Source organism: Thalassophryne amazonica, chromosome 6 (genome assembly GCF_902500255.1).
Source record: "Thalassophryne amazonica chromosome 6, fThaAma1.1, whole genome shotgun sequence".
Classification (NCBI taxonomy): Eukaryota; Metazoa; Chordata; class Actinopteri; order Batrachoidiformes; family Batrachoididae; genus Thalassophryne; species Thalassophryne amazonica.
Window position 1 is genome coordinate 43415734 of NC_047108.1, and position 27725 is coordinate 43443458.

The 27725-nt window shown below is 43.9% G+C and overlaps 1 protein-coding gene across 16 annotated transcripts in view; it reads left to right on the top strand.

Moving 5' to 3' along the window:
• The window catches only part of myt1b (myelin transcription factor 1b), a 157647-nt gene that overhangs the window by 118836 nt on the left and 11086 nt on the right, over nt 1-27725 (top strand). For 13 of the 16 annotated variants that reach the window (XM_034172084.1, XM_034172094.1, XM_034172093.1 and 10 more), the window contains 6 exons: nt 9881-10032; nt 10133-10195; nt 10618-10686; nt 12170-12232; nt 12512-12592; nt 13114-13335. In XM_034172084.1, coding sequence (XP_034027975.1) covers nt 9881-10032; nt 10133-10195; nt 10618-10686; nt 12170-12232; nt 12512-12592; nt 13114-13335 — 650 coding nt within the window. The remainder of the gene's footprint in view (nt 1-9880; nt 10033-10132; nt 10196-10617; nt 10687-12169; nt 12233-12511; nt 12593-13113; nt 13336-27725) is intronic. The other 3 variants (XM_034172090.1, XM_034172089.1, XM_034172097.1) reach the window with 3 other exon arrangements.

Genomic DNA, 27725 nt, shown 5'->3' on the forward strand with positions numbered 1-27725 from the left:
CCGCTACCACCCCCCACAGACCGTGTTAGATCCCAGAGCATTTCCTGTTATAATTGTGGCCAGGAAGGTCATAAGAGCCCTGCTTGCCCCCTGAGGAAGTCAAATTACAGCCATTTATGCTATGTTCCCCACCCCACCACTCTTTTAAATATTTTGGAGAATAGAGATCCTGTTATCACCATTGAGTTAAATGGTAAATTTGTTAAAGCATTGGTGGATACTGGATGTTCACAGACACTTGTGCAAGCTGACCTAATCCCCCTAGAGTTCCGCAATGGTAATGGAAAACTGACCATCTCTTGTGTACATGGAGATAAAAGTGAGCATGATACAGCCGATGTGTATGTCAGAGTGCAGGGACAGACATACTTGTTAAGGGTAGGACTGGTGTCTAAGTTGCCATATCCTGTGTTGTTAGGCCAGGATCTTCCAGTGTTACTTGAGTTGGTGAATAGAACTGCTTTGTGTGGTGTTGTAACAAGAGCACAGGCTCGGGAGCAGCAAGTAGTGTTGACAGAGTTGCCATATTATGGCGAGGAGGTTCCTGTTGAGTCCACATTGACTAAGCAGCAGAGGTGTGATAGGCGTAGACAGACTGTTGAAGACACTTTGAGTCAAAAAGACGTGCGGATAGAGAATATTGACCCCCCTGAATTGATAGATGGGGATTTTACTGGTAATCTGGCAGAGGAGCAGCGGGCAGACCCTACACTGACACAGAGTTTTAAGAGAGCAGAGGAAGGCGTAGGTTATGTTCCTATGTTAGGTAAGGAGGGCTATACTGTGCAAAATGAGCTACTGTATAGACAGAGTGAGGATGGACTGCAATTGTTGATCCCAAAGAAGTACCGTAGGCAGGTACTGGAATTGGGTCACACTATACCTTGGGCTGGACACCTGGCCTCTTTGAAAACATTACAGAGAGTAAGCAAACGTTTTTATTGGCCAGGGTTGTTCTCTGATGTTAAAGAATTTTGCAAGTCTTGTCCTCAGTGTCAGTTGTCAGGAGGTAAAAACCTTGCCAGTGCTCCATTGATCCCCTTACCTGTTATTGACACGCCGTTTGAGAGGATAGCTGTTGATGTGGTAGGCCCTCTTGAAAAGAGCAAGTCAGGGAATAGATTCATCCTGGTGATATGTGATTATGCCACAAGATACCCCGAAGCCTTTCCCCTGAGAGATGTTACGGCTAAGCGAGTGGCGACAGCTATGCTGCAGCTCTTCTCTAGAGTAGGGATACCCCGTGAGGTGCTTACCGATCAGGGCCCCAACTTTATGAGTAAAACCCTCAGGCAGGTTTATGATATCCTGGGCATTAGGCGTATCAGAACCACTCCTTACCATCCACAGACCGACGGACTTGTTGAATGGTTCAACCGGACCCTTCTCAACATGCTTCGGAAGTTCGTGGAAGATTCTGGCAAGGACTGGGACCAGTGGCTACCATACTTGCTCTTTGCTTATAGAGAAGTCCCCCAGGCGTCAACAGGATTTTCCCCCTTCGAGCTCCTGTATGCACACCAGGTTCGAGGTCCCCTTGATGTGCTGAAAGAGACTTGGGAGGGTGAGATGTCCGCTGGTACGAACATCATCTCGTATGTGCTGAAGATGAGGGAGAAACTTGCTGCTGCATCTGCTCTGGTACGGGAGAATTTGCAGAAGGCACAAGAGAGACAAAGGCATGGTACGATCGTTCGGCCAGAGCACGCTGTTTTCAGGCTGGTGACAAGGTCCTGTTGCTGCTGCCTAGCTCCGAGAACAAACTGCTGGCAAAGTGGCAGGGGCCATACACTGTTACCAGGAGGATGGGACCGGTGACGTACGAGATTCACATGCCAGATCATCGTAAGAAGCACCAAGTCTACCATGTGAACATGCTGAAGAAGTGGACTGGGCGTCAAGAGCAACAGCTGGAGGTGTCTGCTCTGTTCATCCGTGCCATTGAGGAAGAGGAGGAGCACAGTGAGCAGTACTTACCGTGCTGGGGCGAAGGCTCTACATTGGATTTGAGCCATTTGCCCAATGACCGTCAGCGGGAGTTGACCGCCATCTTACCCGATGGTCTCTTCATGGAGAGGCCGGGACGGACGGAGATGGTGGTGCATCGCATAACCCTGAAAGACCAGCGGCCGGTGAGACAGCCATGCTACCGGGTTCCAGAGAGCCTGCTGCCCGTGTTGAAGGATGAGTTGGACATGATGCTGGAGCTGGGGGTGATCAAGCCTTCCTCCAGTGAGTGGAGCAGTCCTATCATCTTTGTTCCCAAGAAGGACGGCACTCTGAGGTTCTGCCTGGACTGTAGGAAGGTCAACACCCAGTCTGAGTTTGACTCTTACCCTATGCCGAGGGTTGATGATTTGGTCGAGCGTCTTGGCAAAGCCAAGTACTTGACCACGATTGACCTATGCAAGGGGTATTGGCAAGTGCCGTTGGCTGAGGACAGCAGGAAGCTGACTGCCTTTAGGACACCTTTTGGCCATTACCAATTCACGGTGCTCCCTTTTGGGTTGCACGGAGCGCCTGCGACGTTCCAGAGGTTGATGGACAGGCTTCTCAGGGGGACTGAGGGCTTTGCCGCCGCCTACCTGGATGATATTTGTATATACAGCTCCACGTGGGAGGAGCATTTGCAACACTTGCAACTGGTCCTCTCCTTGGTGAAGGAGGCGGGCCTGACCATCCATCCTGGAAAGTGTATGCTGGCCAGGGAGGAGACGGCGTATCTTGGTTACATGTTGGGCCGGGGTGTCATTCGGCCTCAAGTTGGGAAAGTTGAGGCCATCAAGGCTGTTGAGCGCCCCACCACCAAGAAACAAGTGCGCTCCTTTTTGGGCTTGGTTGGGTGGTATAGACGTTTTATACCCATCTTTTCGGAGAGAGCGGTTCCACTGACTGAGCTCATACGTACTAGTCAGCCTAACAAGGTGGTATGGACTGAAGAGTGTGAGGCGGCATTTCAGGGTTTGAAGGACTCCTTGTGTAGGGAGCCGGTGCTGCTCAGCCCGGACTTCAGCAAGACTTTCACTGTTCAAACTGATGCCTCAGAGCGGGGCCTTGGTGCGGTGTTGTTGCAGGAGGAAGATGGACATTGGCGACCTGTGGCTTACATCAGCCGCAAACTGTTGCCGCGGGAGTGTAACTACTCCACGGTTGAGAAAGAATGCCTTGCTATTAAGTGGGCATTGGACTCTCTTAAATACTATTTGTTGGGGAGGAAATTTATTTTAGAGACTGACCATAGGGCATTGTCTTGGTTAGGGCGCATGAAGGATACCAACTCCAGGATCACTAGGTGGTTCCTGGCTGTACAGCCATTGATTTGAAGTGCGGTACAGGTCTGGGAGGTTGAATACTACTGCAGATTTCCTTTCTAGGGCGTCGTGGGGGCATCCTTAGAAGGGGGGGGAAATGTCACAGACTGAGCTGTGACGCTTACGCAGTCAATAGCGGGTGGGCAGCAATTAGTTGGTAGCTAACAACTATGCTGCATGGACGCTGACTGTGTTTCACAGGTCATCCAGCTGTATGTATTGTTTTCATTTTCCTGGTTCATTATTTATTGTCAGTAATCATCATTGCCATAACTTTTATCTAGTATTGTGACTAAGACTGCAGGGAAAGGCCTACCGGCATCTCTTATGTTGCAAAGTGTTTGTTTTCACCGCGTTTCAAAACGTGTATTTTATACCGTTACTCATTACCAAAGTTCATCTGTTTTGGTGATCTTTAAAACACTGGTAAAACATTTCTGTAACAGTTTAAGCTTACTCACCAGGGTTGCTGGTATGCAGGTGCTTCCTTGGTTAGGGCAAACTGAGTGAATGGTCCATTCAGTGTAAATACCGGGGTTGGGCGGAGTGAACTATTTTAGACAGGGGTGTTTTATCTGGTCATGTTCATATTTCATTTTATTATACTTAGAGGGAGTTTTGGTTAAAGGAAATGGTGTTGGGTGTTTATATATTTTGTGTGTATTTCTTTGGGTTGTTATTTTGTGTTTATGTTATTGTTCTTTAGTTGATTGATTTATTTTGTGAATGGAATTTACCTGTGGGAGGGGCTGTTACTCTTTAAAGGGCTCAGAGCCTCAGTTGGGGAGGAAGATCGGAGGGGAAGGTTGTGTTTCAGTGAACGTGTATGTAAGTAGTGGTCCAGAGTCTTTGATAGATATAGTCTGGCACTCTTGCTCATTTGTTTTGATGTCCATCTTGGGATGCACTGTAAATATCTGCATTTTTGGAAGAAAAAAAAAATAAAAGGAATGTTTTTAGTTGGAAAAACTGTCTCTTGGCCACTCTGTCGCCGGTCATCCTGCTACAGTCTAGATATACGAAGACGAACCGGTGCAGGAAGTCCCGCAATACGTCGTTAACCAAGGCTTGGAACGTCGCGGGGGCGTTTGTGAGGCTGAACGGCATGACCAGGTACTCAAAGTGACCTAAGGGGGTGTTGAATGCCGTCTTCCACTCGTCTCCCTTCCAGATCCGAACCAGATGATACGCGTTTCTAAGATCAAGCTTGGTAAAAATCTTGGCTCCATGCAGGGGCGTGAACACCGAATCCAACAGGGGTAACGGGTATCGGTTGCGAACCGTGATTTCGTTCAGCCCCCTATAATCGATGCATGGACGAAGTCCGCCATCTTTTTTACCCACGAAAAAGAAACCTGCGCCCATCGGGGAGGTGGAAATTTCGGAATCAACCCGGCAGCTAACGAGTCCCGGATGTAGGTCTCCATTGATTCGCGCTCAGGCCGTGAGAGGTTGTACAGTCTACTGGACGGGAACCCACTGCCTGGAACCAAATCGATGGCACAATCGTACGGACGGTGGGGGGGGGAGTGTGAGCGCCAGATCCTTGCTGAACACGTCGACAAGGTCGTGGTACTCCACCGGCACCGCCCCCAGATTGGGCGGGACTCTGACCTCCTCCTTAGCTTGGGAGCCGGGAGGAACCGAGGAACCTAGACACACCCGATGGCAGGTCTCGCTCCACTGAACCACTACCCTGGACGGCCAATCAATCCGGGGATTGTGCTTCAACATCCAGGGAAAGCCTAAAACCACACGGGAAGTGGCCTGAGTCACAAAAAACTCGATCACCTCCCGGTGGTTTCCTGACACCACCAGCGTTACAGGTGGTGTCTTATGTGTGATCGGAGGGAGCAGGGAGCCATCTAGTGCTCGAACCTGCACAGGCGAGGTAAGCGCCACCAGAGGGAGCCCTATCTCCCTGGCCCATCTGCAGTCCAACAGATTCCCCTCAGAGCCCGTGTCCACCAGTGCTGGGGCCTTCAGGGTTAAATCCTCATACAGGATCGTGACTGGGAGTCGTGTAGCAATGTGGGTGTGTCCCACGTGAATGTCTCGGCCCACCCCTAGCCCAGTCTCTAGGGGCGGGCGTTGGTGTTGTAACTGCTCGGGGCAGTCTCTCACATGGTGCTCTAGTGCACCACAAACAAAACAAGCTCCATGGCCCGTCTCCTCTGTGCAGCTGGTGCCCTAAATGTGCCCTACTCGTGTCCATAGCTTCGTCAGTTGGGGGAGCTGTGGCCCCACGGAGCGCAGGGGCCGTGGAGCGTGGGGAAGGCGGAGCGCGGTCGGAACCGGAAGGGAGAGGGACGGCGCGTGCCCGGCCACGCCCTTCGTCTCGTTCCCCGCCGACGTTCTTCTAACCGGTTGTCCACCGTATGACAAGATCGATAAGCCCGTCTAAATCCCGCGGTTCGTCCTTAGCCACCAGGTGCTCCTTGAGAACCAAAGACAGTCCGTTTACAAAGGCGGCGCGGAGGGCAGCGTTATTCCAGCCGGATCTCGCAGCCGCGATGCGGAAGTCGACTGCATAAACAGCTGCGCTCCGGCGCCCCTGTCTCATTGACAGTAGCACGGTTGAAGCGGTTTCTCCTCTATTAGGGTGATCGAACACGGTTCTGAGCCCCCTCACAAACCCATCGTATGTCAGAAGGAGCCGTGAATTCTGCTCCCAGAGCGCTGTAGCCCAAGCGCGTGCCTCACTGCGAAGCAGGTTTATGACATAAGCTACTTTACTAGCATCGGTCGCGTACATAACGGGACGCTGTGCGAAGACGAGCGAACACTGCATCAGAAAATCCGCGCACGTCTCCACACAGCCTCCGTACGGCTCTGGAGGGCTTATGTATGCTTCCGGGGAAGGAGGGAGAGGTCGTTGAACAACCAGTGGAACGTCAACGTTACGCACAGGATCTACGGGAGGGAGAGCCGCAGCGGCGCCCGGAGGGCGCGCTTCCACCTGCGTGGCGAGAGCCTCCACCCTGCGGTTCAGAAGGATGTTCTGCTCGGTCATGAAATCCAACCGAGTCGTGAAAGCGGTGAGGATCCGCTGCAACTCACCGATTACCCCTCCCGCGGACGCCTGCGCGTCCTGTTCTTCCATTGGCCGTTCAACAGCCGGTTGACGCCCCTTGGGATCCATGACGCTGGCCGAGATATCCTGTTGGGAAAGTGTAGGAACACGGCCCACACAGGGGGCGCAAATGAACGGACAATGGAGTAAGTCAAAATAACAACGCTTTACTGTTGTGAATGTGCACAACAAATACAACCAATCACAGCAATGGACAACAGTCAATTCACAAAAGTGTCGTGTGGGCAGCTCGAAGATAGGAGACGCCTCTCCAAGGTAAGACCGGAACCACACGGCTTCCTCCGCCACAGGACCCCGGGAATACTGGAGCCGCCAAGTCCCGAACTCCCAGGTGGCCACTGCCTCCGCGTGTCGGACCTGGTACTGCTGGCGAGGAGCAAAGAACAGTTAGATGGGGGCGCGTATGCACCCAGGACTCCGAACAGCAGGAAAGGTACCTCCACCTCTCGTTGGAACAGTAATCCAAAAAACTAGCTCAATCCAAAAGATGCACTCTATTTGCTTTGATACGTTACCTCTCTGGTAGAAACGATATCTCGGCAAATGAGGTGGAGATGCCGTCCTGCTGATATACCTCGTAGTGATTGGGATCAGCTGTCTCCGGTGATGGGTGACAGCTGTCATCCTGGCTGCTCCTGTAAGGCGGCAGCGCCCTCCGGTGCCTGGAGCCCGCACTCCAGGCAGGGCGCCCTCTAGTGGTGGTGGGCCAGCAGTACCTCCTCTTCAGCGGCCCACACAACACTTCAGCTGCAAAAAATACATTTACTCACCTGTAGGTCTGAAATCCTAATCTCCTTCAAACTCATCTTCTTGGGACTGCACATACTTCTCCCAGTGGTTCTCCCATTTTTGGAAGCATTTCTGGAAGGCCTCTTTTGGAGTGGTGTCTAGCTGGGCCATCTCATTTCGCATGATGTCTTGTCGCGACTTTAATCAGGGCCGTTTTAGTGTCATTTTGATCTTGTGGAACAACTAAAAGTCAGAGGGAGCCATGTCAGGAGAGTAGGGAGTCTGACAAATCACAAGAGTGTTGTGTTTAGCAAGGAAAGCCTGAATCAGCTGAGCAGAATGGGCAGGTTCCTTGTTATAACAGAGTTGCCAACTTTTCACCACAAACAGATCCAGTGGTTTGTGGCACACAGCATTACAACAGTGACGTAGGACCTCCCAGTGTGTTGTTTTTGTCAGTTCAGCTGCTCCCGTTATTGCTCTGGGTCACCACAGAGGATACAGTCAGCTTCTGAGATCTGACGGGATCAGGCTTACACAGAGCAGACCAGCTGCATGTAGGACCTCCCAATAATACTCTCTATTAATATTTTGGCCTTCTGTTGCATGCTCATGGTGCACCTCCCCACGGGAGTCAAAGAAAACAAATGGTCAACATGACTGACATTGTTGTGCACCTGGTGTGCTTTCTTGGGCCTCGGTGATCTTAGATGTTTCCATTGCAATGACTGAAATTTGTTTTCTGGGTGAATATCAGTGAATATCTCTTAATGTATCTACCAAAGTGATTACACCAACAAATGAATGCTATGGTAGAAATTACAGGTGGGGCTCTTTGGTGCACAAGCGTGCATTCTTGTTTTGCCATCAAGGAGATCAACCTAGCCCATGCTAACATGACACTAATTATTTAAAGCCTATTGTTACTTCCTGTCTTTTATCTGGCTGTTAAAAATACAACCTATCATTAAAGTCACACAAACATAAATAATCCTGTCATGGTGTGATTGTTGCGGACTCCAGTGTCCAGTGCATGAGCTCTCCTTGGAAAGGAAAATATCTTCTCATCCTTTCTGACGCATGTGTGACGTGTAATAAAAATGTCTTAAACTTTAGACATGGTGAAAATTTAAAATTGAAGAAGATGAAAAGTAAATGTGTCTTTCCATAATTAAAATGCAGTATGAAATTGCAGAATACATTACTGCTGTTCTTGTAGACCAAAATGACCAGATAACATCAATACAGATCTGTTTTATCTGTCTAATCTGGAATCTGCCACTCATCTATCCCAAGTTTATATCGCCATCCAGTGGCAGTTGCTTTGAAGTACAAATGAGTGACAATAGACTGCCAAGGCTGTTGCTCCATATTAAGGGTTCAGTAACACTGTGTGGTTAATGGTGGGAAATCTAACCATCACAAATTGACTTCAGGACTGAAACCAGCAGAAACACAGTAGTTTTAACCCCTGTAGGAGATGACTGCAGTTCACCGTATCACATATAGTCATGTACGAACCACTGTAGGGAGCGCACTACCATTATTGCCTTGTTTGCCAAGTTTTACAGTCAGCTGTACTTCCAGTTTGAATTGTAACTGACGCAGTGTTAAAAATACATCCAACAAGTGTAAACAACTGCACAAACTAAGTAATCAATAATAAATACATACCTTGTAACGCATCCACATCCTGCTTATTTTACTTCTCTTGAAGTGACACACAGCAGCCATGTAGAATATTGTCCTGCTGTCCAACACTGTTTGGACATCGTGCAGTTTCATAAGCTTCGATACCCCCAAATTCCACAAGTTGGCATGATGGTCAATGTGATGATTGCAATCATCACATTTGTGTTTCTTGATTCTTTCATTTGTTCTTGTTGAGCTTGTGAATACAGCCATCTGCTTCGATAGTAGTGACACACAGCTGCTTTGTTCATCATGCGGCTTCATAAGCTTTGATACTCCAAGTTTCACAAGTTGGACATGGTAGATATTAAACGTCGGACTGCTAACATCACATTTGTGTTTCTTGATTTTTTTTTAATTGTTCAACCACAGTCAATAAGCAGGTCAGCACAGAACACTTGGCAGTGCTGGCAGGTGTCCTGTTGAAATCACTAACAGAGCTGTACACTGTAGATGCTGTCTGGGGGGGGTGTTACTGGATTTTCATGAAGCAATGTATTCTGGGTCAATTTTGCCTGTTTTTTTATTTAACCTTTATATAACCAGGTAAGTTATTAAGAAAAAAAATTCTTATTTACAATAACGACCTGGTGGATAGGGAAAAACACAGAGGTAATCACAAAAAGTGGATCAACACACACTTTTACAGTATATACAACAGACTAGAATGAGTAAAAACAATACAATTTTCAGTCATATACACAGAAAAAAATAGTAATTACTTAATTTTAGCCAAAGCATGAGCAAGTTTCAGCCAGCAGATTCTTTAAAACATGCTTAAAAATTCCTATCGACACAAAGGTGTTCAGTTTTAATGCCTTTTGAATCTCATTCCAGTATCTGCATTAGGAAGAATTATATTATATTATATGATGTGTCTGCTACTGACTTATTATTCCCACTAGTGGTTCCCCTTACCGCTGTTGCAAAGAAGAAACAGTTTCCTCAACACCAACTTCCACTGGATCAGCAGCTTACAATTGTGACATCATCAATGCTTCACATGCACTGAACACGTCTGTGCTCAGTCCAAGTTCTTTTCTTTATTATTCAGATGGAGCATGGCAGCCAGTTTGTCTCGTCCGACCTAGAGGACTGTGACATGATGCAGGACTGTCTGGAGGAGAGGAAGTACCCAGGAGAGGTCACAACCCCAAGCTTCAAGGTCAAGTTCCAGCCCAAAGATGGCAAGAAAGAACTGCTTTCGTAAGTGGAGACAACAATAGAGGCAAACAAAACAAAATAACACCCAAATTTTGTTTTGATACAGTTAGTGGTCTTCTTTTTCTCATCTCAACCTCTCTAGGTGTCCCACACCTGGTTGTGATGGCAGTGGCCACATCACTGGAAACTATGCGTCACATCGCAGGTATGGACCATTACAGATTTATTCGGGTGATCTTGTTTTCTCACACTCTAAATATAACTCTTATTTGATTAGTTAGTTCTGCTGAGACCAGTGTGCTGCCGGCTCCGCACCTGAGTCTAAATCGGGCGCACCATGCCTAATTCAAACATTTTATTTGATCCTGACATGCCAGAGGCAGTAATGTAGCGTGAGCCTGGGTAGCTTAGATGGTCAATGACTTTGATATGCATCAGTAATTTATTTCTTGCCGTCTGTCCTCTTTTTCCTAAACGACCTTGATATGCCTTGCATTCTTGATTTCCTTTCACTCATGTCTTTCTTCTCTCTTTTCAATCCCTTCTCACTCGATTATTTGCCCTTGTCTGTCCTTCTCTTCTCCTGCCTGTCCTTTGCTCTCTCTCCTTCTCTTCCGTCTCCCTCAGTCTATCTGGGTGTCCTCTCGCTGATAAGAGCCTTCGGTCCCTCATGGCGGCCCACACGCCTGAACTCAAGTATGTCTGCTCTACACCTTTACTTTTCACCACCACCTCAATGCACTGCTCCTGATACCGTCCGACACCACAATGCTTCATTCTGCTGACGTTAACTTAGCTTTTGTTGGCTGGCTGCTGCCTCCGCTGCTGCATCTGTCACGGTGTTTTTTTTAATGCATCTGGCTCGGACTACGCTTGCTTTCACTTCAATCACTTTGCATAAATGTGAAATGGAAATGCACTTCTGGAGCATACATAGCACTTTTTCTACATAATAGGTTCTCTACAGCTCACTGTAGGCAAACACAAGAACTGTTTTAAGGGCAGAGAAGCTGAAAAATGTCATTTAAAGTGAATGTCACGCCAAAATGAATAAAAGATTTAAAACAACCCATTAATCTCATCTGCATAATCCTATTTTCACAAAAAAAAAAAAACTCTCCACCATGAAACATCTATAGTATTAATTTTACTTCTTAAAGGAGAATTCCAGAAAATCTACAACCTAGGCTGCATTTTTAGATGTTTTTTGGGGGCGGAGGGGTCATCTTTTGACTCGAGACAAAAATTGCTGCATTATATTTTTAGTGATTTCTTGATTCCACTGAACAGGCAAAATATCATTAGAAGTGTCCGGTTGCATGGACCATTTCAGTGCAAAGCTAAATGTGTGCATGCTTAGCTCACTAAATGTAAATTAATTTTTTAAAACCTTTATAAACTTAGCCTTACCTTAGCGTAGCCTCTGTTTTACAATGGCATTTTAGGGAAAAAAAAATGAGGTTTTTTTTTTTTTAGATTAGAATAAACTCATAATATTATGAGAACAAAGTCGTAATTTTATGAGAAAAACTCGTAATTTTATGAGGAAAAAAACTTGTAACATTACGAGAATAAAGTCATAATATTACGAGAATAAACTTGTAATATTATAACAATAAACTTGTAATTTTACTAGAATAAAGAGGTAATTTTATGAGAAAAACTATGTATCTCAAAATGAGAGCAGCACATACAGAGAGCACTGGCATCTGCGTAGCACATGCCACCGGAAGTGCCGAGACAACATCGCGCTGCTAGAAAATGCACTTGCCCTCTCTTGCTGATGGTGTGCAGCACCACAGAGGAGGTTGTCACGTAGGCTGTTTTGTGTGCTGTCAATGTTTAATTTCCAAAATTGATTTTTTTTCTCATAAAATTACGACTTTATTCTCGAAGTCTTAAAATAATAATAATAATAATAATAAAAACTCAGTGTGGCCCTAAAATGCCATTGTGCTGTTGTGGGTGTCCACAGAGTGCAGCCAAGTTGAGTGCTGAATCGGAGGTCATTCTGTCTCCACAATTGGCTTGTAATAAATACTGTGCCCATTACATTTTATTCTTTTTTTTGTACTGAGTGATCTGAATGGTCTGCAAAGCATATAAAAATAGGGCCTTGGTTGTAATTTTCCAGGCTTGTCCTTTAATTTGGCAGTAATGTTGCTTTGCCATTTCTCAGATGTCCTACTCCAGGATGTGACGGCTCGGGTCATATCACAGGAAACTATGCCTCCCACAGAAGGTAACAAACAAGAACACCAATGTGCACAAACATACACACACGCAAGAACACACAGTCAGACAGAGAGGACTAGAGACAGATCATGGTAGAATTAGACAGGGACCGCATACTCATACATTTATTTCTACACCTTCACATTATCCTATTGTCGGCCACATTTAAGTTGATTTGGTTTGCAGTTTGTCATTTGGTTCAGCAATATCTGTAAAAATATTCTTCCTTTATCAAGCAATTATTGCACCTACCCCATGTTATCAACTCCATACTTTCTGTTTTCAGTCTCTCTGGGTGCCCACGTGCCAAGAAAAGCGGAATTAAAACTCCTACCAAGGACAACCAGGAGGACTCGGAGCTTTTAAAGTTCGTACTGCTCAGAAAGCCATAATGTCTGCTCTTAGCGAGACTGACGGTAAACGTAAAATGGAATTTTAAAAAGAACACAGAGGAATGTCACTGTGAATCATATGCTGAGGTAGTGACCTCCCCTGATAACTGCATCAAAAAGCAGCCCCCTACTCATGACACTTAATGCAGACACTGACTCTGAATGCAGTTCATGGTAGCGTATGGTAGCATAGATTGCTGATACATCAGAAAAAACATGGGCTTCACTCTGCATTTCCACATATAAGCAGTAACCTAACACCATGGTTCTTACATTAATGCATAAATAATGGCAGCATCAAGAAAAAAGAATCTGGCCTAGTAGAGAAGGTGTATAACTTCAAACTTTCTACTGATATTCTCAACTATCTCTAACTTTTCTTTCTTTGAACTCATTTCATCTAACCTTTGTGTCTTTTGGTTCTCTGACCTCCCCTCCTTTCCACCTCGCTCTGGTTTTTTTTTTTCTTGTGTCTGCACTTCTCTGCTGTATGCAGGTGTCCAGTTCCTGGCTGCGACAGTCTAGGACACATCAGTGGAAAATATGCCACGCACCGCAGCGCCTACGGGTGTCCGCTGGCAGCCCGCAGACAAAAGGAGGGCCTCCTGAATGGTACGCCCTTCAACTGGAAGGCCTTCAAGACAGAAGGGCCGACCTGTCCCACCCCAGGATGTGACGGCTCCGGACACGCCAATGGAAGCTTCCTCACGCACCGCAGGTACGCTAGTAATGGAAAAAGATTTTAAAATCTGGTATCTGTGTTAATATCTCACATTGTCATGACTGTCCTTCTGTGGTCATTAGTTTTGAGAGCAAATATGAGTCGCACAGCTGCATTTAAACATAGCACATGCCACAACCTCGAATATTTAGGTGAAAGGGTATAAGCTGTAGGTGACTGTTGCCAAACCTCTATGGGAATGCGACCTAAGGAACGCACCAATCATCACCCTTACGGTTTCCAGGTGGAGTCTGCTAATCCCATCACAAACCCTGTTGGGTGATTTCACCACTTACACACACACACACCCACACACTGTATGATTTAGGGTTCAATCTTCCACCCAACACAAAGTAGCTAGCAGTGCAACACAAGTGTTACTGGTATAGCTTCCACCTGACCACCTGTTGTGGTTTTTGCACCGAGCACTCACCTCATCTCACTACCAAATAAAATTACACTTGTGTGCACCCATGAATGTGTTAGTCTAAAAAGGATATGTATTCAGGTGCGAGCCGAGCTCACTGATATGGTGTGGCACCAGATAGCCTTTGTGCCATGACCAACAAAAACCTGGTAGTCCATGGCACAAAGTACACTCAACAGAAATATAAACGCAACACTTTTGGTTTTGCTCCCATTTTGTATGAGATGAACTCAAAGATCTAAAACTTTTTTCCACATACACAATATCACCATTTCCCTCAAATATTGTTCACAAACCAGTCTCAATCTGTGATAGTGAGCACTTCTCCTTTGCTGAGATAATCCATCCCACCTCACAGGTGTGCCATATCAAGATGCTGATTAGACACCATGATTAGTGCACAGGTGTGCCTTAGACTGCCCACAATAAAAGGCCACTCTGAAAGGTGCAGTTTTATTACACAGCACAATGCCACAGAGGGAGCATGCAATTGGCATGCTGACAGCAGGAATGTCAACCAGAGCTGTTGCTCGTGTATTGAATGTTCATTTATCTACCATAAACCGTCTCCAAAGGTGTTTCAGAGAATTTGGCAGTACATCCAACAAGCCTCACAACCGCAGACCACGTGTAACCACACCAGCCCAGGACCTCCACATCCAGCATGTTCACCTCCAAGATCATCTGAGAACAGCCACTCGGACAGCTGCTGAAACAATTGGTTTGCATAACCAAAGAATTTCTGCACAAACTGTCAGAAACCGTCTCAGGGAAGCTCATCTGCATGCTCGTCGTCCTCATCGGGGTCTCGACCTGACTCCAGTTCGTCGTCGTAACCGACTTGAGTGGGCAAATGCTCACATTCGCTGGCGTTTGGCACGTTGGAGAGGTGTTCTCTTCACGGATGAATCCCGGTTCACACTGTCCAGGGCAGATGGCAGACAGCGTGTGTGGTGTCGTGTGGGTGAGCGGTTTTCTGATGTCAATGTTGTGGATCGAGTGGCCCATGGTGGGGGTGGGGTTATGGTATGGGCAGGCGTCTGTTATGGACGAAGAACACAGGTGCATTTTATTGATGGCATTTTGAATGCACAGAGATACCGTGATGAGATCCTGAGGCCCATTGTTGTGCCATACATCCAAGAACATCACCTCATGTTGCAGCAGGATAATGCACGGCCCCATGTTGCAAGGATCTGTACACAATTCTTGGAAGCTGAAAATGTCCCAGTTCTTGCATAGCCGGCATACTCACGGACATGTCACCCATTGAGCATGTTTGGGATGCTCTGGACCGGCGTATACGACAGCGTGTACCAGTTCCTGCCAATATCCAGCAACTTTGCACAGACATTGAAGAGGAGTGGACCAACATTCCACAGGCCACAATTGACAACCTGATCAACTCTATGCGAAGGAGATGTGTTGCACTGCATGAGGCAAATGGTGGTCACACCAGATACTGACTGGTATCCCCCCCCAATAAAACAAAACTGCACCTTTCAGAGTGGCCTTTTATTGTGGGAAGTCTAAGGCACACCTGTGCACTAATCATGGTGTCTAATCAGCATCTTGATATGGCAAACCTGTGAGGTGGGATGGATTATCTCAGCAAAGGAGAAGTGCTCACTATCACAGATTTAGACTGGTTTGTGAACAATATTTGAGGGAATGGTGATATTGTGTATGTGGAAAAAGTTTTAGATCTTTGAGTTCATCTCATACAAAATGGGAGCAAAACCAAAAGTGTTGCGTTTATATTTTTGTTGAGCGTATTTGTGGTGTTTATAAGGTGCAATATTCAGATGCACCTTACCTAGAGTTCACAACGCATGTAAACCCTGCATGCCCATGACAATATATGCCAACATTCAGTGCACATATTGTTATAGGTCTAACAGTTTACACACACACACACACACACACACACACACACACACACACACACACACACACACACACACACACACACACACCACACACACACACACACACACACCACACACACACACACACACACACACACCTATTCATTCAGGTAACACATTATCCAGTGCATCTGGAAAGTATTCACAGCGCTTCACTTTTTCCACATTTTTTATGTACAGCCTATTCCATAATGGATGAAATTAATTTTTCCCTCAAAATTCTACACACAATTATCCATAATGACAGTGTGATTTTTTTTTTTTTTTTTTTGCAAATTTATTAAAAATAAAACAAAGAAATCACATGTACAAGTATTCACAGCCTTTGCTATGAAGCTTAAAATCCTGTTTCCACTGATCATCCTTGAGATGTTTCTACAGCTTAATTGGAGTCCACCTGGGGTAAATTCAGTTGACTGGACATGATTTGGAAAGACACACACCTGTCTACATATAAGATCCCACAGTTGACAGTGCATGTCAGAGCACAAACCAAGCATGAAGTCAAAGGAATTGTTTGTAATTCTCTAATACAGGATTGTCTCAAGGCACAAATCTGTGGAAGGGTACAGAAATGAGCACAATGAGCACAGTGGCCTCTATCATCCGTAAATGGAAGACGTTCAGATCCATCAGGACTCTTCCTAGAGCTGGCTGCCCGTCTAAACTAAGTAAACGGAGGAGGGCCTTAGACAGGGAGGTGACCAAGAACCTGATGGCCACTCTGTCAGAGCTCCAGCATTCCTCTGTGGAGTGAGGAGAACCTTCCAGAAGGACAACCATCTCTGCAGCAATCCACCAGTCAGACCTGTATAGTAGAGGGTCCAGACATGGAAGCAACTCCTTAGTAAAAGGCACATGGCAGCCTGCCTGGAGTTTACCAAAAGGCACCTGAAGGACTCTCAGACCATAAGAAACAAAATTCTCTGGCCTGATGAGACAAAGATTGAACTCTTTGTTTGGAGGAAGCCAGGCACTGCTCATCATCTTGCCAGTACCATGCCTACAGTGATGCACGGTGATTGCAGTGTCATCCTGTGGGGATGTTTTTCAGCAGCAGGAACTGAGAGACTAGTCAAGATTGAGGGAAAGGTGAATGGAGCAATGCGGAGACATCTTGGATGAAAACCTGCTCCAGAACGCTCTTGACCACAGACTGGGACGAAGGTTCATCTTTCATCAGGACAGTGACCCTAAGCACACAGCCAAGATATCAAAAGAGCGGCTTCAGAACAACTCTGTGAATGTCCTTGAATGGCCCAGCCAGATCTGAAATGGCTGTGCAATGGCGCCGATGGAGCTAGAGAGGTGCTGCACAAAAAATGGGCAAAATTGCCCAAAGATAAGTGCGCCAAGCTTGTAGCATCATATTCAAGAAGATGTGTGGCTGTAATTTCTGCCAAAGATGCATCAACAAAGTATTGAGCAAAGGGTGTGAAAATGTACTTATGTGTAATTTCTTAGCTTTTCATTTTTAATAAATTTGAAAAGTTTCAAAAACAAAACTTTTTCATGCTGTCATTATGGGGTGTTGTGAGTAGAATTGTGTGTGTGGGGGGGGGGGGAATTTACTCCATTTTGGAATAAGGCTGTAACATAAAATGTGGAAAAAGTGAAACGCTGTGAGTACTTTCCGGATGCACTGTATATATTCCACAACAATACACACACACACACAGATATATATATATATATATATATATATATATATATATATATATATATATATATATATACGAGGTCTATTTAGATAAGAAACCGACACTTTTATTTTTTTTTACCTATATGGATTTGAATGACGTGCGATTACACCAATCATGCTTGAACCCTCGTGCGCATGCGTGAGTTTTTTCACGCGTCGGTGACGTTATTTCCCTGTCAGCAGGCCTTGAGTGAGATGTGGTCCAGCCCTCTCGGCTGAATTCCTTTGTTTCACACGCTGCTCGAGACAGCGCGCGTTGCTTTATCAAAATTTTTTCTGGACCTGTGAGGAATATCCGAGTGGACACTATTCGAGAAATTAAGCTGGTTTTCGGTGAAAAGTTTAACGGCTGATGAGAGATTATGGGGTGTTTCTGTCGGTGTAAGGACTTCCCATGGAGCGGGACGTCGTGCAGCGCTTCCAGGCGCTGCTGTCGGCCTGTTTCGACCTGAAAACATCCTAATTTAAGGCTTAATTCACCCAGGACGTCGTGAGAGAACAGAGAAGATTCAGAAGAGGCCGGCATGAGGACGTTATGCGGACATTCCACTGTTTAAGGACATTTTTTAATGAAAGAGGTGCGCGCAAATTCGCAGAGTCCTCACGGAAACTACTTGGCGAATCTGTGTGCGCCGCGACAGGAAAAACACCTCCGTGTTGAAAACCATTTGTAAAATTCAGGCGGCTTTTGATGGCTTTCAACAAGTGAGTAACTGAGAAATTGTTTAACAGCTTGGGCATGTTCCAACTTGCCCGTTACGGTTTCCAACGGAGGTGTTTTTCCTGTCGCGACCCCCCGCGGTCGGGTCCGGCCCGACGAATAAGACCTGCTGCCAGGGAGTCTTGAATATACTGCTCCATCGCTTCCCTCTCCAGGCGCGACAGATTGTTCAGGTGGCTGGAGGGAAGCTCTGCGCCCGGAAGCAAATCGATGGAGCAGTCATATGGTCGATGAGGAGGCAGTGATAGTGCACGGCTCTTACTAAAGACTTCTTGGAGGTCAAGGTACTCCTTGGGAACTACAGAGGTCTATAGGAGGTCAATGATAGACTCCCTGGAATTTTGGGTGGGTGGAACTGACGAACAGAGACAACGAAGGTGACAAGCTTCGCTCCACCAGGAAATGGACCCGGTCGGCCAGTCAACGTGCAGTGGATGTGTAAACAAAAAATTGAATTGACTCATAATGATTACCATAAACTAACGAGACAGGAACAGTCTCATGAGTTATAGTGGGGAGAGGAGTGCCGTTAAGTGTCGAGACCTGGATAGGGGAGGGTAATTCAATCACAGGAATGTGGGCCTGGTCGATCGCGCTGGGATCCAACAATTGGCATCAGCACCGGAATCTAAATGGGCCTGGAGTTCAAATGACTGATTGGAAAAGAACAGTGTGACTGGGATTTGGGTACGTGACGCATTACTCAGTAAAAAAACGAGTGCGGCTCACCAATAGCCCGGGGTCTATTTGTGAGCATTCTCTTTTGGGCTGAACCGGGCATTCACGAATAATATGTCCCCGGGCACTGCAATACAGGCACTCCCCGGCTGACAAGCGCCGTCTACGCTCTTCTGGTGTCAATCGAGCCCTACCAAGCTGCATAGGTTCCTCGGCAGGAGACGCTGTTAGTGCGGGGAGTGCATTCCTGGTGGAACGCGAGGAAGAAGGAACAGGATCCACCTGCGGAGGGATCTGAGGGGAAGATACACGTGCCGCCCTTCGGCTTCTCTCCCACCATCTTTCCCTTAAACGATTATCAATCTTAATGATTAAAGGTACGAGGGAAGATCGCGGACTGCCGGCTCGTCTTTAAGCGTCTTGGATAATCCATTGACAATAACGCTCCATAGCACGGTGGCGTTCCAGCCCGATTCAGATGCCAAGATGCAGAACTCAGTGGAGTATACGGACGCACTACAGTTCTCCTGCTTGAGGGCCAACAATCGCTGGGAGGTCACTTGCCCCGGCATCGGATGATCGAAGACCTTCTGGAACTCCTGCTTAAACCGGCTAAAAGAAGCTAACACTGTTGACTGCTGCTCCCATAACGCGGTTGCCCACTCCAGGGCCTCCCCCCGAAGCAAGCTAACCATGCTATCTTATCTTTATCTGTGGTGTACATGGATGGTCTCTGAGAAGAAACAAGTGAACATTGAAGCAAGAATGAAGCACATTTATCTACTGAACCAGTGTAAGGTTCAGGGTGACAAAGGAAAGGTTCTTGACGCTGAGGTGTTAACGCTACTGTGGGGGTGCTATCGGCAGCTTGCTCGGCTGATGGAGCTGTTTGCTGGGGTGGTTTAAAGCTAAGCTATCTGGTAAACGTTGAGAGAGTACCGAAATGCTGGTGCATAGCTGAGATACCTGTGACTCGAGGGATTGCTGCTGATTCGATAAGGTGGACAGAAGTTGCTGTTGCAGACCGAGTAATTGTTCCTACGAGCTGAGGGACAGGTGAAGTTGCTCTGCTTCCGCTGAGTCCATTTGGTGGCCGGAAACTCCTGTTAGGGATTAACCCACAGAACAGTTAGTTGAACCCAAAATGCAGAAAACAGGTCAAAGTACAAAAATATAATGATTTATTGATATGTATGGTAAAAGTTTAAACCAGGAAGCCAGGCACTGGAGGAAGGAGAGACCGCTGGAGCACACGGGAGGCAGGAACGTCACACCCAAACACAGATTGTCCAAAGCCCGCTCAGAACTGGACTAGGTGGCTCAGTTAAGCTGACGGAGCACTGAGGACACAAGAAACACAGAGTTAGTTTACAACGTCAAAACATGGACGAAAGAATGCTGCAGAGACGAGGCCAAAGAAACCTGGAGGCAACTGTAGTTTCCGGTGTCTGAGAGCGTGAAGAGAAGCAGTATAGTGACCCTCTGCTTGAGCCATGCTACAAACCCATTTAACAACACAAACTCAAATCCCATTATCATAACATATCTAGTGAACACCGTGTCTTCATCTACATACATAGATACATACATATATACATATACACACACCTACATACATCTTCAATTTTCTTCAACCTATATTCAACTGAATACACCACAAAGACAAGATATTTAATGTTCAAACTGATAAACTTTATTGTTTTCGTGCAAATATTTGCTCATTTTGAAATGGATGCCTGCAGCACATTTCAAAAAAGCTGGTACCACCGTGTTACATCACCTTTCCTTCTAACAACACTCAATAAGCATTTGGGAAGTGAGGACACTAATTGTTGAAGCTGTGTTGGTACAATTCTTTCCCATTCTTGCTTTATGTACGACTTCAGTTGTTCAACAGTCCGGGATCTCCGTTGTCGTATTTTGCACTTCATAATGCGCTACACATTTTCAATGGACAGGTCTGGACTGTAGGCAGGCCAGTCTAGTAACCGCACTATTTTACTAAGAAGCCACACTGTTGTAACACGTGCAGAATGTGGCTTGGCATTGTGTTGCTGGAATAAGCAGGGACATCCCTGAAAAAGACATTGCTTGGATGGCAGCATGTGTTGCTCCAAAACCAGGATGTACCTTTCAGCATTGATGGTGCCATCACAGATGTGTAAGTTGCCCATGCCATGGGCACTAACACACCCCCATACCATCACAGATGCTGACTTTTGAACTTTGCGCTGGTAACAATCTGGATGGTCTTTTTCCTCTTTGTCCGGAGGACACGACGTCCATGATTTCCAAAAACAATTTGAAATGTGGACTCATCAGACCATAGCACACTTTTCCACTTTGCGTTCTGTCCATTTCAAATGAGCTCAGGCCCAGAGAAGGCGGTGGCGTTTTTGGATGTTGTTGATGTATGGCTTTCACTTTGCATGGTAGAGTTTTAACTTACACTTGTAGATGTAGCAACGAACTGTGTTAACTGACAATGGTTTTCTGAAGTGTTCCTGAGCCCACGTGGTAAGATCCTTTACACAATGATGTTGGTTTTTAATGCAGTGCCGCCTGAGGGATCGAAGGTCATGGCCATTCAATGTTGGCTTTCGCCCTTGTTGCTTACGTGTAGAGGTTCTCCAGATTCTCTGATTCTTCTGATTTATATTATGGACTGTAGATGATGGAATCCCTAAATTATATGCAATTGAATGTTGAGAAACATTGTTCCTAAACCTTTGGACTATTTTTTCATGCAGTTGTTCACAAACTGGTGATCCTCACCCCATCTTTGCTTGTGAATGGCTGAGCCTTTTGGGTATGCTCCTTTTATACCCAATCATGACATTCATGTGTTTCCAATTAGGTGTTCTTTGAGCATTCATCAACTTTCCCAGTCTTTTGTTGCCCCACCCCAACTTTTTTGAAAGGCATCCATTTCAAAATTTCCAAATATTTGCACAAAAACAACAAAGTTTATCAGTTGGAATATTAAATATCTTGTCTTTGTGGTGTATTCAATTAAATATAGGTTGGAGAGAATTTGCAAATCATTGTATTCTGTTTTTATTTACATTTTACACAATGTCCCAACTTCATTGGAATTGGGGTTGTACATAGTCAAGCCAAATCAAGTCTGTGGTCTACTGGTGATGCATGTTGTTGCGTTCACCACACCAGGGAACTGACCCAATTCCTGGATGGCAATCACCTAGGCAGAAAACCTTTTACAGACTGTAGTTCAGGTGTATTGTGGTTTTCTATGCTTGTTCAATTGTTGTGACTTTTTTGAGGTTTACATTTTTATAATCACAAACAATGTGAGTTTACAATTGACACAGTGATTGTAAATAATGCATAACTCAATCACATTAGTCCATTTGTATACTGTTGGCTGTGTCCTATAAAAGGGGTACTCTCTGGATCATATAATATATATAAGACAATCCTCTGTTAACTGTCATTTCTATGATCCTGATACATGATAGCAAAGTTTGAAAATTGCTGTAATTTGTTGACAGTTTTATAGTTATGGTCAGTGGTGGGCACAGTTCCGATAATCCGATAACCGATAATTATTGAAGATAACGTTTTCATTCTCGGATTATCTTTTTAGATAACTTTAAAAACCATGATTGGCCTATTTATCTTGCGATAAATTTTTGTCCGATAATTGTTAGACTGATAACGTGGTAAATAAAGCTTAACAGCTACAAACATTTATAACATTTAAAATCAGTTGAGCACCTACCTGTTAAAAGTTTCCTAACAGATATATAGTTCTACCCTCTGCAAAACAAAGGAGAGCTGCTTCTAGAAGAAACCGCTCTATCCTCTGCAGGCAAAGGAGAACTGGTCTCCAAAAAACAAAAAAAAAACAAAAACAAAACTAATTTCTTTTAACCCCATACTAATATGAGGGCCAGAGGTGTCAAGTAATGAAGTACAAATACTTCGTTACTGTACTTAAGTACATTTTTTAGGTATCTATACTTTACTCCATTACTTATTTTTCTGCCTACTTCTGACTTCTACTCATTACATTTTCACACAAGTATCTGTACTTTCTATTCCTTACATTTTTAAAACAAACAGCCTCGTTACTCTTGGCTTCAGTTTAATGTTTATATATATTTCACGTCATGTGCGCCTGTAATCATCTTTTCTGCAGCACCGCTTTGCTTTGAACCGTGAACCAATCAAAGCAGTGGTTTGCAGATTGAAGCAATGCTTCGACCTATTGCTTCGTTTATTCTTTCTTTCTTTTGCTTAATTTCCCCCGCTAAAACCATAAAGAGCATACTTCTGTGAGTATTATTTACCTTTTCTATGTTAAACCGACCTGTTATGGTCTTCTGAAACAGCTGATAGATGTATTTTATAACTTAAAAACGGGAGCGATGCTAACGCGGTAGCATGTCTATGGCATTTCCAATGTTAAAACTTAGCATTAAGCAATTGCAGCTCTCGTCACGTTCGGGTGCATTTGTTTTCAAATTGTAATATTTCTTAAATTTATTTTTGTTTATATATAATAATCTAATGATTATTATATACAATTTTAGAGGAAGAGGCAAAAAGAACCTGAATAGAAACACAACAGAAAATATAAAAGCAACTAACAATGAACATACATAAATAAATACATACATACATAAATAAATAAGTGTTTCCTGTGAACACCTAGTGACTCTTACACCTCCACTTCATCCCTGTCTTATTTAATGACAGTTTGTTTCGGTCAAACCATATTTTCAATTTGTTAATTTCTTCAGTGATTTCCTCCAGAACTATCTGCCAAACTAGAAAACTGCTGCATTCTAGTAAGAGCAGAATACTACTGGAATGAATTTGAATAAGGAAAGTTGTGGGGGTTTTTTTGTTTGTTTGTTTTTGTTTTTCCTTCACTAAATGGATGCTGCACTCACTGCAGTTTATTGTCTGCAATAGTCCCAGATTGCATTTCACAGCTTCTAGAATTGAAACATTTGCGTGCAGGTGGTGTTGGGGGGTAATTTTGGGTTTTAGGCCTTGGGCCACATGTAGAACAAATCAGTTTTTAAATTAAGCTTTCAATTCATATAGTGGCATCTACCCCCTTTTTTTTTAAGGTTACTTTATACTTTTATACTTTAAGTAGGTTTTGGAGCACATACTTTTTCACTTTTACTTGAGTAAAGAGATCAAGTTGATACTTCAACTTTTACCAGTGTTTTTAAACTGCAGTATCTATACTTCTACTTAAGTAACAAATGTGTGTACTTTTGACACCACTGATGAGGGCAGTATCACCCAAGTCATCCAGAGGCATACATTTTTAACTAATGGTTCAAATTTTAACCAAGCTAATATCGGACAAGTTATTTAAATTAACATCATGTCTGAAGTTTTGTATAGTGAAAATATCAGATATATGTTTTAGTTTTAAAGTAATGCGCTGATTTTTAAGGTTTTAGTGTGGATATATGCTGTGCCCAGCAGTGCATTATGGGTATAGGATAATCTCAGTACGTTCACAACATGAGAAATGCATTTGAAACACTCTGATCAGGCTCTATGGACAACAGCATTAAACTCTAGTGCCTAAAACTCTCGTAAATATATTCACTGCATTTATAGACGTTGTTATTGTGTCTGCGTTTATTAAATTCCACGCATCTTAAATGTAGCAGACACGGATTATCTGGAATTTTGTTTTGGCACGTTTTTCAAGGTCTCTACTGCCATCTACTGGCCAGTAGTGCTTCATGGCAGTATTAGCCCTGAAGCTGAGCTGATATATTTTCAGTCACTGTACTCGGCTACACCTCAAACTGTACCACAGAACCGCACGGTGTAAACGATTTATGTTCTCACACACATTGTACGTTCAAAAACCACGTCAGACTCGTGTTTCCAGAAGCAAAACGTAAACAGAAGCTTTTTTTTCAAAGTTAATTTACAAAAACTCTCGATGGGAGTATGGAACCCGGGAGAAGTCACTTAAAGTGATATTTTTTGTCTGGCCATGATAATTTGTGAGCATGTTTTCCTTTAACTGAGCCCACAAATTAATAAAATGTGCTCTCAAATTAATAAAACGTGCACACATTTTCCTAGCCGTGATAATTCGTGCACACATTTTCCTTTAATTGAGCCCTCGAATTAATAAAACATGCGCACGTTTTCCTTTCGTTCAAAATGAACTTCATAACATGACCTAAATTGTCATCCTCACAACGGAGAGACGCTTCGCCCTCAGCATCCTTTTTAATGTGCTTAAACTCCATATGATGTCATGCTGGGTAGCTGGAGTTCTCTATATGTCCTTGTGCGCCCAAACCATGATGATACGCTCTGACCAGATCCATTTCTAATTGGGAAATGTATTACACTATCTCCTGGTTTGTTGGCTAATAGCCAACATTTATGTGTCAAGACAATATTGAGTGCATGTTTTACAAATTGTGGCCACATTTAAGTAGATCGTGTCCTTGTTTTACTCAAACAATGCTTAAAACGTGCGCACATCATAAAACATGCGCACAATATAAAAACATTAGCGCACATTTTCTCCACATATGCAAAACATTTTGTGATGACACTTCGAGGGCTCCGTAAAAATGCCTGTTTTTACAAATAAAAAAATTGAATATTTTACAAAAGCACATTTATCTGTAAACACCAACACACGACACACGTCACATTAACATGTTGGTTTACATAATAAATGACTCAACCAATCAGTGTTTAGCAGAGGCACATTTTACCCAGAATCCTTTGCGATCTGTTTGTGTTTGTTACAAAACTTCAGAATTATTGTATTATTCAACATTAAAATATATATGTTATATTTTAACTTTGTACAAATGACAGAATTGACATTAATGGAGTTATTCTATCAGTATTAATTTTATTTATACCTTTAACCATAACTCAGCATTGCTTTATTTTCCAAGACCTCCGCCTGACGGGAGCATTGTGATTGGGTAGAGTTGAGCTTTGCAGCTCCTCTCAGCTTGCTTCTGAGCTGGAAGCCATGTAATAAACAAGAGCTTTTAGCAGGGAGCAAGATGTTTTAAGACAGAAGTGTGGGCTCATTGTTTGGGTCTCTTGTCACTTTTGATGCTACCAGAAGCGATCGTGGTGTTAAAACTCAAATTCAGCTTGTTTGTAGTTGCAAATGTACCAGAGACAATACTGGAATTTATTGGTTATCTGTAACTTCCGATACATTTTTGGGTGGTTTATTGGTTTATCTTTATCAAAGACAACTTTTCAGTTATCTGATTATCTGTTATTGAAGTTAATTTTTTGGTTATCTGTGCCCACCACTGGTTATGGTTTATATGTTGATGGCTCTTTGCTTATCTGATTTTACATACAGTAAGGCAAATAAGTATTTGATCCACTATTGATTTTGCAAGTTTTCCCACCTACAAAGAATGTAGGGGTCTGTAATTTTTATCGTAGGTACACTTTGTAGGTGGGAAAACTTGCAAAATCGACAGTGGATTGAATATTTATTTGCCTCACTGTAGTTCTACTTCTACTCCCTATGGATGGATGGGTGGGTGGGGGTAGGGGGCAGCATATAGGCATCAGCCTGTCCATCCATCCATCTGTTCATGAGTCTTGAATGCCTCCTAAACCCGCTGGTGAATTTCAGTGAAACTTTACACTGTGGTAGGACACCATATGAAGGAATGCATGAAGGAAAATCACTGTAGCCTCATATTTTCAATTACATGTATAAATTCACCTGTTGTGCTCTTCAACCTGGACATAAAACTGGACAGCCTTGGATCTCTCTTTAAAACTACAGCAGTGCTGAGCTTCAACCTCTGCCAAGATATCAAACAGAGTATCTTACAAAATTTGCTAAAAATAAAATTGAATGAGCACATGGGTTTAAATCTGGATCCACGGCATCATAAATTTGTTTGATTCCAACTGTTACAACAACTAATATTTTGCAAAAAACAGTTAATTATGTTTTGTATTCTTTTATTTAAAAATGAAAATCAAACAGGCAAATGGAAACAAAAACAAGAACTATTTAACAGTGGTAACAATATGCATATTAATTCAAATAAATCCTTGTTGACCCCCAAATCACGAATTTAAAGATTAGGGAAAGAGAGTACTAAATTTTAACAAACATAACTACATTGCTATACCCAGTGGTGGGCACAGATAACCAAAAATTAACTTCGATAACAGATAATCAGATAACTGAAAAGTTATCTTTGATAAAGATAAAACGATAAACCACCCAAAAATGTATCAGAAGTTACAGATTACCGATAAATTCCAGTATTGTCTCTGGAATATTTGCAACTACTAATAAACTGAATTTGAGTTGTAACACCACGATCGCTTATGGCAGCATCAAAAGCGACAACAGACCCAAACAAAGAGTCAGCACTTCTGTCTTTGAACATCTTGCTCCCTGCTGGAAGCTCTTGTTTACTACATGGCTTCCAGCACAGAAGCAAGTTGAGAGCAAGCACAAAGCCCAGCTCTCTACCCAATCACAATGCTCCGGTCAGGCGGAGTTCTTGGAAAACAAAGGAGTGCTGACTTATGGTTTTGCAGTGTTGTATAAAGTACCGGAAAATCACATTTAAGTAAAAGTACAGATACCCATTAAAAAAATGACTTTGGTAGAAGTTCAAGTAACCAACTGAAATGCTACTCAAGTAAAAGTCTTAAAGTATCTAGTATTTATTTATTTATTTTTTTTATATTAAAGTTTATCTAGGCTTGTAAATGACTGGTAGTATTAGTCAAAATACTGAAAATTGTGCACATCACACAAAAACACTTCAGAAACAAGGTTTCAAAACCTAAACGAGAGTAGGCTACTCACTAGGTGTTCACAGGAAACAGTTATTTATTTCTATATGTACGAGGTCTGTGAGAAAAGTATCCGACCTTTTTATTTTATGCAAAAAATAT